This window comes from Rhinoraja longicauda, chromosome 12 (genome assembly GCF_053455715.1).
Source record: "Rhinoraja longicauda isolate Sanriku21f chromosome 12, sRhiLon1.1, whole genome shotgun sequence".
NCBI classification, from domain to species: domain Eukaryota; kingdom Metazoa; phylum Chordata; class Chondrichthyes; order Rajiformes; family Arhynchobatidae; genus Rhinoraja; species Rhinoraja longicauda.
In genome coordinates this window covers 4,892,931-4,904,042 of record NC_135964.1, presented here as the reverse complement: position 1 = coordinate 4,904,042, position 11,112 = coordinate 4,892,931, and the positions used below count along the sequence as shown (strand labels likewise).

At 37.0% G+C, this 11,112-nt stretch overlaps 1 protein-coding gene across 1 annotated transcript in view; it reads right to left on the bottom strand.

Annotated features, from left to right (window-relative positions):
• Positions 1 to 2,258: 2,258 nt before the first annotated feature.
• The window catches only part of ltn1 (listerin E3 ubiquitin protein ligase 1), an 87,884-nt gene continuing 79,030 nt past the window's right edge, over positions 2,259 to 11,112 (bottom strand). Inside the window, exons 26-30 of the mRNA XM_078408919.1 lie at positions 10,681 to 10,852; positions 10,069 to 10,289; positions 6,783 to 6,977; positions 4,266 to 4,433; positions 2,259 to 3,040 (exon numbers count right to left, since the gene is read on the bottom strand). Of these exons, the coding sequence (XP_078265045.1) occupies positions 2,978 to 3,040; positions 4,266 to 4,433; positions 6,783 to 6,977; positions 10,069 to 10,289; positions 10,681 to 10,852 (819 nt within the window). The 3' untranslated portion in view covers positions 2,259 to 2,977. The remainder of the gene's footprint in view (positions 3,041 to 4,265; positions 4,434 to 6,782; positions 6,978 to 10,068; positions 10,290 to 10,680; positions 10,853 to 11,112) is intronic.

Below are 11,112 nucleotides of genomic sequence, written 5' to 3'. Positions count from 1 at the left end.
GTCCCGCTGAGTTCCTCCAGCATTGTGTCCTGCACTGATTATTCCACCTTGGCAGAAGGGTCTCGACCCGAAACGTCACCCATTCCTTCTCTCCTGAGATGCCGCTTGACCTGTTGTTACTCCAGCATTTTGTGAATAAATACCTTCGATTTGTACCAGCATCTGCAGTTATTTTCTTATATTATTCCACCTTGGCAGAGCAACGAGGATCCGCTCAGGAGAAACGTTGAAACCGTGCAACAACAAAAGCACACATTTGAACCATGCGAGGTTTATTTCTTGCTACCTCCGTACAGTTTTTGATGTCGATGGAAGTTTCCAATGGTTTCAAACACTGTCTTTTGTATAAGTGGTATCTGTTACATTTTACTTCAATCCACTCGCCAGTCAGGGAGTGCATGTATCTGGTCAGATACCACGCTCTGCACCAGATATTGCACCTGTTAGTAAATTGAAGCTCAGGTTATGGGAAAAGGTCAGAGAAACTCAGGTGTTTAAAAAAAAAACATAGTGAGATATATAAACAAATTAAATCAAAAATAACATTATTTCAAGTAGAATTTTGCATTTGATATTTCAATTTACTGTTAATTTCTATAAGAATATAACTGCAGATGCTGGTACAAAACGATTTATTCACAAAATGCTGGAGTAACTCAGCAGGTCAGGCAGCATCTCAGGAGAGACGGAATGGGTTACGTTTCGGGTCTAGACCCTTCTTCAGACTGATGTCAGGGGGGCGGGACAAAGGAAGGATATACTGTTAATTTCTTTTGGACAAGATCCTGCTTTGCTGGTTTAGAATGATGCGTTTGAAAGCAAATGTCATTTAATTCCAGCTGAAAATATTTAGTTTTGCCAGCTGTTTCCTTTCCCTGTGTTTGTGTAATAACATTTTACTTTTGTAAACATTATGTGCTTTCACTACACCTGAGAGAAGGAATGGGTGACGTTTCAGGTCGAGACCCTTCTTCAGGCTTCTGAAGAAGGGTCCTCGCTCGACCCGAAACGTTCCTTCTCTCCTGACCTGCTCCAGCATTTTGTGTATAAATACCTTCGATTTGTACCAGCATCTGCAGTTATTTTCCTTCACTACACCTGACAAGACAGCAGGTGATAGATTGTTTTAGCTATGAAGTTAATCAAGAAACAAGGAGCTTGTGCAGCAGGGTGCAATCAATGAAAGGTTTATTCCTTCTCTCCCAAGATGCTGCCGGACCTGCTGAGTTACTCCAGCATTTTGTGAATAAATCGATTTGTACCAGCATCTGCAGTTATTTTCTTATACTAAAGGTTTATACATGATCTTAGTACATGGCAGATCAGGCACAAGAAGCCAAAACTTTGAAAATGCATGTGATAGCGTGGACTTCATAGATAGGTGTTTACTCTGCCAGTGCAGATCTAATTTTTTAAATTTATATAAGCCAGGATCTTTTAGAATAGCAGCAGCTAAACTGTAAACTAGGCAAGATAAACACAAAATGTTGGAGTAACTCAGGTCAGGCAGCATCTCTAGAAAATAGATGACGTTTTGGGTCGAGACCCTTTTTCAAACCGAATCAGGGAGGAAGGAAACTGGAGGTATGAGGAGGTACAAAGAAAATAATGAAAGGTCCATCAAAGGGACAGAGAGAATGCAAGGGTTACTTAAAATGAGAGAAATCAATATTCATTGTTTGGATCATGGTGACAACATATGTACAAGTTCTTGTGATTTGAATCAGAAATCGTAGACCCAGATCTATCCTCCTTTGGTGATTCAAGTGAATGTTAAAGATCTATTGATTTTTCCTAGAAAGGGAGATGTTAATTCTCCAAATGTTTTGATCAGTATTTTTTCTCTCAATTTTCTCAATTCTCTCAACAAATAAAATTAAATGGTTATTTATTCATAACATCAAATTGTCTTTGTAAACTGGCTAACACACAATGTTTAAGTATATGCAACATAATTACAAGTTTTGTAATGGCCAATGTGTGAAAATTGCTATATAACTTCAATATTTGTTCTTTAAATCCCATTGCTGTCCCAAGGAATTAAGACCTTAAAATGTTACCTGAGCTTTCAACATTTGATCGTAATGCAATGCATGTAATGCATTGTTTTATGTAATGCAAATGTTTTAAAGGCAGTAAGAGTGGACTTTTAACTCCAAACCTTAAAAAACTGAAAATGTCCGTCTTATCCACAGTTTTTTTGAGGTGGAACACATTCCCATTCATATTTTTGGTATCTAATCCACAGGGGGAGTAAAGGCTGAAAGAGTTTTACAATGCTGATCAAGATTAGAAAATTATGGGCATCATTACTTTAAAAACAGCACTGTTTATAGGTGTTTACTGAATGAGGTTGAAAAGACACAAGATGTAAAACAAAATTCCTCGGTGTGAGTATAACTCATGAACACTGCACAGTATTATGTTATTTAAAATTTTTAAGAATGAATTAGCTTTCTTACATAGAATATTTTGATTTTTCCAAGGAAATTTACAATATTAATTCTAAATTCAACAAGCTTTCTGTTATTTTTTGCAATTTGGATCACCGACTGTTGTGTAGAAATCTAGAATGCCTTACAATATGTGAGGATTAAGTTGTAGGAAGCTATCCTGAATCAACTCATGCATTTTCCTTTAGTGGATCCACAATAGCACCAATGAAAGTGTGAATGCAAGTTACCAACGAAGGTAAATTAGAGAATGCAATGGAACAATGGGGATAAATATATTTATACAATATACTGCCTTCATAATACAATATATTGACTTAATGGGTAAATTTATTTGTGGAAAATTACTGATGCCTTTATTAAAACTTTGATGCAAATATTTCGATATTACAGAATAGAGCTAGACCAGAAAATATTCTGTTGCGATTTTTCTGACTTGTCATATAGCCATCAACTGACATCATGATGCAATTTTCTTGAGGTCCACAAGGTTATTGCAATCACGCAATAGAAGTTATAACGCCTCAAAAGAACGTCTCTCGACATAGTGGGCATGTAGATTTGTTGCTGGACGTAAACCATCGGTACTGTAAACATAAAACATATAAAAAGTTAGAAAACAGATTCCAATTTGAGGAAAATATAAAAATCCTGCATAGGCTGCCAGTGATTCACTCGGTCTTCTTTCAGAATTAACAACAATGTTTTTGCTTGATGAGTACTCCATTCTCACCGCCTTCACCTTAACTTTAATTATTAAAGATAAACAGACAAAAGAGTAACAGGAAGTTTCCGCAACACAATTATTCACACAGAACATATCGAAAAAATAGTCACCACACAGTGGAAGTTGAAAAATAGCTCTGAATAGATATTTCCTTTTGGCATATACACAGTCCTTTCAATGGCACGTAATGTTCAATCATAACGTTTTCCATATACTGCAGCTTTAGTTAGTAGATACTTAGAAGAATGGTATATGTGAGTATTTGATAATTTATCTTTGCTTTAGTTTTTTTTGTCAGGTAGATACTGATCATTGAAATTTTTAACCTGAAGAACAGAAATAAGTACTGAAAATATTTCCTAATCGTAGTATTTATTGGAGCAGGATGGACCAGCAGTAATATTGATTATTACTCATCAATTTAAACAAGGAAGAGAGGTTTTAGATAAAACTTTGATCACAATGGAACAGACTTGCAGAATGGTGAGATATCAGGAATGGAAAGGTCCACATCTATTATTTTTTTATGTTCTTATGGGGCAATAAGCATTTGAAAACAAAACTGAAGAGAAATCTATTGTAAATGAAAATAGTAGGTTGAAAATGCAAAATCCAAAATAAATTTAAAGGTTCACTGGAAAATGCAATGAAAAACTAGAATTCTAAAGCCTTAAGTATACATTTTCATAACAGAAGAATAAAAAGATTTATTTTCAATTAATTAGTCAGGGATACGAATTGAAATCACACTTTAAAATCTTTGTTAATGTTCAAATAGAATAAATGGAAGAAAAATGATCTTATAAGTACTTTACAGTAATTTATTGCAATAATTTAAGGTAAAACACTACAGATAGTTTCCCTATTAATGTGATTGTCATTTCAAATACATAATTACTGTGAATACTTAATATTAAAAGAGATGGATTACCAACAAGATTACAATGTAGTTATAAACAAAGGTTTGCCATCTTCATGATATTAATATGGAATCAACAGTTCTCAAAATGGATCTATTTATGCATTATAATTATCAAAATTGTTCGACAATTCTTTTAATTTTATTAGGCGTTTAAATTGCTTACCAAGCAGGCCGAGTGGAATTTTTTCTTGCAGGTTCTGCAGGCTTTCCTTGGAAGTGAATAATTAGAACCATGAATCACTGAAAAGCAGATCATACATTCCTCAATTCCTTCAAATCGTTTATCAACATTAGTTTTCCACAATGCAAGGCCTTCCATGATACTGCCATTCTGTATATAAATTCAAAAAGTAAGTTAAATGATCCAGAATTTCAAATAGTTTTCAACATTTTTAATCATTTAAAACAAAGAGCCAACATACAAAGTAACAATGAATATAAATAATTATGCCCATTGGCTGACATTGATTTATGTATGAAAAAATATTTAAATAACTAAATTATATGATGTTGTTGCATCATCTTTGCACACATAGCAGTTCGCCTCTTAATTAATCAAGGTAAAGACAAATGCGGAAAATAGTAGTACTTAGAAGGTCAGCAGCATTTGTAGACTGATAACCCATGGGAATTTGTCATTGACCTGAAACATGTATTCTGATTCCTAACAAGTAATGATAGATTTGCCAAAGATTTCTAGCACTTTTTCTGTTTGTCTTTCAGATTTTCAGAAATTGCAAAATTTTGTTTTAGCTTTATTGGAAGACATTCTTTATTACAATACATGCTTGATTTATATTCTGGTACAAAAATATTTATTATCATGGTGTTACATGCTTTTAAAGCTGCAACATCTACAATGATATTACTCTAGGTAATCCAAGTGCAACTGGTCTTTGGTGCTTACTGAAGTAAAATAATGGTTCAAATATTCAAACTGCAATCCTAGTGAGTGTCTAACAATAAAATTGGTTTTTAATCAACCATGGAGTGGAGATTAGGGGTGGGAGGGGACAAACAAAAACAATCACTATGAAGTGGCGCAGCGGTAGAGTTGCTGCCTTACAGCACTTGCAGCGCCGGAGACCCGGGTTCAATCCCGAGTACGGGTGCTGTCTGTACGGAGTTTGTACATTCTCCCCGTGACGTCGTGGGTTTTCCCCGAGATCTTCGGTTTCCTCCCACACTCCAAAGACGCACAGGTATGTAGGTTGATTGGCTTGGTGTATGTGTAAATTGTCCCTAGCAGTAGGATGTGCGGGGATCGCTGGTCAGTGCGGACTCGGTGGGCTGAAAGGCCTGTTTCCGTACTGTATCTCTAAACTAAAGTAAACTAAAAGTGGGAAACAAAATAAAAGCTTGGAAAAAGTAATGGTTTACTGATTTAGAGATGTATGTTATCATATGTATGAGTCAAGGTCAGAACATGATACTAGTGATTTAATCTGCAGAAAGCTTTAGCCCACTTTTTAGTCTCCACAAGGCATCAAGGAATTTTTTAACCAAGATGGTAACACGGTTAAAGAATAACATAACCATCGTTATGTAGAGGATTATGGAATCTCTTTTTTGTCAATCCTCACATTGTATTTAAGCTACCTTGAGGTTTCATTAACAAATAGTTAATTTATTTGACAGTAATTAAGTTACGGTTGCAGAGATAAACATATGATTTACTGCCTAAATAATAAACTTTGCCTGAGAACTGTGACAGCAAGTAGTGGCACACAGAAATTATAACGGCCAGGATTAGTTTTATTTTCACCTTAATTTCTCTCACACACTGAAAATGTACCAGGTTCTACAACTTCCTCAGGTAGCTTGATTCATATACCCACCATCATGTGTGGAGAAGTTGCCCCAGGTCTCTTTTAATTTCCCCCCCACTCACCTTAAATCTATGCCCTCACATTCTGGAGTTCTTAACCCTGAGAATGGGACTATCTTTCATCTTATCTTATTCACCATTCATCTAATCTATACCTCATAATTGTATATGTCTCTGGAAGGTCATCCCTTAGCTCCTACACTCCAGAGTAAAAAGTCCCATCCTGGAATATATTTTTTCCATTTTCCAACTTAATGACATCCTTCCTGCAGCAGGGAACCTGAATTGCACTTGCAAATGTGGTCTTGGCAATGTCTTGATTTGCTTTATAATGGTGTGCCATCTCTTCTACTCGATTAGCATTCCAAAGAAGGTAAGCAGACTAGTTGCATGCAAGGAATCACTATAGTGCTGCTTTCCATATATGTTATGCAAATTAGGCCCAAAGTAAATATAAAAATCTATTTTTCTAGTTGCAGTGTAGAATCTGGTTTGACTGTTAAAACAAAGAAATGAGGGTGCTTCACCAAAAAAAAAGTTGAAGTATGGAATGACGAAACACTAAGGACCACATCTTCCATTACTGTGGAATTGTTTTCCGATTGTTTTGCAGTTTTTTTTCCGCAGAATTATTTTTTGTTTAATATCTTGTATCATTTACACTTTGTGTTGTTTACGTCTATTGGGCTGTGATGCTGTTGCAAGCAAGCTTTTCATTGTACCTGTAAACTCACCATACGATGACCATAAACTGTATGTGACAATTTACAATGAAGTTAAATTGTTAAATCTACACAAGTTAGTATTTCACAAACTTAGCTGATTAAATGAATGAATGCGGTTAAATACGACCTGAAGATTGAGAAAGGTGTTTAGCTGCAGCATCCAGTTACGCCATTGTTGAACAGCCACGCCAACTCGCTTTCCACTTTCAACAGTAATTGATCCAAGAGGATAGTTTGCTGGTAGCTGAATAACAAGCTCTATGAATATGTCATCCACAGAATAGGTAGCAAGTACTTCTCGGGCGACAGGGCGAGCTTTCACCTAAAGGAAAACAAGGTCAAATACATTAGGTATTATACATTGCTAATAAATTAAACGTGCAGAATGTTACATCGCAGCAATCTAATAAACACAATTTTTCCATGCACATTCTGAAATCATTGCAAAAATGCCTCTCCCAAAATTCACCCTTATCCCTGTACCTTTTTCTTTCGAGGTTGGAACTTTGATATCAATGCTACTGCTATAAGCTAACCGTAAATTTTGTTCAACAAAGATCGATAGGCTGCCAATGGTTTATTTGGACAATGCACCCACTGTCTATCCACAACAACATTTTCACTGAGGACTGTAACTTTCCTCTTGGACACATTTATAGGCCGAGTCAACAATGATTAGTGCAAATTGCAGCACAGTTATTTGAAGAGATTTAAAGTCATTGTATCATGCCACAATGTGCATTGTTGATTGAATACAAAGGGCATCTGAAAGAGTAATGAAAATATAGCAATTGGGAAGTCCCAGTTCATACTGGGGAAGCTGAAATCACCCACTCTGACAACCCTGTTGGGTCCTTGCAGGATCCTGATCTGAAATGTTACCTGCCCAATATATTCACAAAATGCTGCCTTACCCACTCAGTTATTCCAGCACTTTAGATTTGCTTAGATTCCTGTATCTGCATTGAGTGACACAGTGTGGAAGCAGGTCCTTCAGCCCAACTTATCCACACCGGCCAACATGTCCCAGCTACACAAGTCCCACCTGCCTGCGCTTGGTCCATATCTCTCCAAATCTGTCCTTTCCATGTACCTGTCTGGCTGTTTATTGTCTCTCCATAATCTATCTGTATAAATGTTCCTCTATCTTCCACCTGCTATGAGGAGGCCTATCATATAATCCCCATCAGAATGGTACTAAGTAGGTATTATCACAACACTTAAAAAGATATTTGGACAGGTACATAGATAGAAAAGATTTAGAGGGATACAGTGCCCTCCATAATGTTTGGGACAAAGACCCATCATTTATTTATTTGCCTCTGTACTCCACAATTTGAGATTTGTAATAGAAAAAAAATCACATGTGGTTAAAGTGCACATTGTCAGATTTTAATAAAGGGCATTTTTATACATTTTGGTTTCACCGTGTAGAAATTACAGCAGTGTTTATACATAGTCCCCCCATTTCAGGGCACCATAATGTTTGGGACACATGGCTTCACAGGCGTTTGTAATTGCTCAGGTGTGTTTAATTGCCTCCTGAATGCAGGTATAAGGGAGCTCTCAGCACCTAGTCTTTCCTCCAGTCTTTCCATCACCTTTGGAAACTTTTATTGCTGTTTATCAACATGAGGACCAAAGTTGTGCCAATGAAAGTCAAAGAAGCCATTATGAGACTGAGAAACAAGAATAAAACTGTTAGAGACATCAGCTAAACCCGAGGCTTTCCAAAATCAACTGTTTGGAACAACATTAAGAAGAAAGAAGGCACTGGTGAGCTTACTAATCGCAAAGGGACTGGCAGGCCAAGGAAGACTTCCACAGCTGATGACAGAAGAAATCTATTATTATAAAGAAAAATCCCCAAACACTTGTCCGACAGATCAGAAACACTCTTCAGGAGTCAGGTATGGATTTGTCAATGACCACTGTTTGCAGAAGACTTCATGAACAGAAATACACTGCAAGATGCAAACCACTGGTTAGCTGCAAAAAATAGGATGTCCAGGTTAGTTTGCCAAGAAGCACTTAAAAGAGCAACCACAGTTCTGGAAAAAGGTCTTGTGGACAGATGAGACGATGATTAACTTATATCAGAGTGATCACAAAATGCTCGAGTAACTCAGCAGGTCAGGCAGCATCTAGGAGAAAGGGAATGGGTGACGTTTTGGGTCGAGACCCTTCTTCAGTCTGATTTATTCAGTCTGAAGAAGGGTCTCGACCCGAAATGTCACCCATTCCCTCTCTCCTAGATGCTGCCTGACCTGCTGAGTAACTCCAGGATTTTGTGATACCTTCGATTTGTATCAGCATCTGCAGTTATTTTCATATATCAGAGTGATGGCAACAAGAGCAAAGTATGCAAGAGAGAAGGAACTGCCCAAGATCCAAAGCATACTACCTCATCTGTGAAACACAGTGGTGGGGGTGTTATGGCCTGGGCATGTAGGGCTGCTGAAGGAACTTGCTCACTTACCTTCATTGATCATACAACTGCTGATGGTAATAGCATAATGAATTCTAAAGTGTATACATCCTATCTGCTCAAGTTTAAACAAATGCCTCAAAACCCATTGGCCGGCAGTTCATTCTACAGCAAGACAATGATTCCAAACATACTGCTAAAGCAACAAAGGATTTTTTCAAAGCTAAAAAATGGTCAATTCTTGAATGGCCAAGTCAATCACCCGATCTGAACCCAATTGAGCATGCCTTTTATATGCTGAAGAGAAAACTGATGGGGACTAGCCCCCAAAACAAGAATAAGTTAAAGATGGCTGCAATACAGGCCTGGCAGAGCATCACCAGAGAAGACACCCAGCTCCTGGTGATGTCCATGAATCGCAGACTTCAAGCAGTCATTGCATGCAAAGGATATGCAACAAAATACTAAACATGACTACTTTCATTTATATGACATTGCTGTGTCACAAACATTATGGTGCCCTGAAACTATGTATAAACACTGCTGTAATTTCTACATGGTGAAAACAAAATGTATAAATGGCCTGTATGAAAATCTGACAATGTGCACTTTAACCACATGTGATTTTTTTCTATTACAAATTTCAAATTGTGGAGTGCAGAGGCAAATAAATGATGGGTCTTTGTCCCAACCATTATGGAGGGCACTGTATGGGCCATACGCTGGCAGATGGGACTGGCATAGAAGAGTCGACATGGACAAGGTGGGCCAAAGGGCCTGATTCTGTGCTGTATGACTCCATGATTCTACACCTCCATTTCTTTTGCAAACCCTCTCCAACACATCTGAGACACTGAAATCCATCTGCCTTTGGCAACCAATATTTTGCAATACTTTGTGTAACCATTTCAGTTAAGCAAAGCAAACACCACAAATTTTCAGACAGCAGGACAAAATTTTGAGTACATCAAACATGATCACTAACCACCATGCTCTTGAATATCTGTGTGCTGGTTTGCACAGCTGCGATTTCCTGTGAAGAAAGAATGTTGCTGACGTATTTGCTGGTGTATTTATCCACTGTACTGGATACACGCTTGTCTTGACTATTCCACCAAAGTCGAACTGTGGCTGGTAAGTCTTCCAATACACTATAATATACGACACAAGCCAACCTGGGAATCTCTGTCTGTAAAGCTTTTATCTCTATCAGAAAAACAAGAATATTCTATTAAAACAGCCTTGAAAGTAAAATATCAACATAGCTAGAGTTCAATTTATATACTGGCAAAATTGATTCCTCTATTTTAATAATGCCCATGAGATCGTATACATAAAAGATTAAACATGCAGCCATGCCAACGGATGAATAAATGCAATTTTAATCTAATTTCCTGTACATACAAAAAAAAATTGTTAACTGCTCTGTATCTTCAAGAATTATTAACTGATTGTTAACAATTTAAGAATTAGTTAATGAAGTCACTGGGGACAAATAATCTGTATCTTTTTTATGTCATAAAATAATCACAGTGCCTCTATGATTCAAGGTTCATGCTGATGAAGTGATTTAAATTTTTTCTAGGTTCATTTGTACCTTGAAGAAATATTGTACGCTTCTCAGTGAATAATGTCCTTAGGCCTTTGCTCGCAGAATCAGTACACTGTCCAGGAAGAGTTGGATTTTCCGGCATCAGTCTGAACAAATTTTGTAATAATTTGTGTAAGCATTTACTATCACGAAGATATGGTGCATATATGGCCCGTAACTGGAAAATACAACAATAGGTTATTCTTTAGGAATTGCATGCCTTTTTCATCGTCTTGCTTTACAAAAACACACTTCACTTCTCCCAAGTACAGACACCTCCCGACTTATGTAATAGGCAACTTAAGTAAACTCACACTTGCATAAACAATTCACAATAGGTGGTCCCGTTTCCTGAATGACCTGTATTGCAGCCATGTTTATAGAATCATTTCAGAGCATTCCAAATGGAGAAACCACTGATTCTTCCTGAAACCTTCT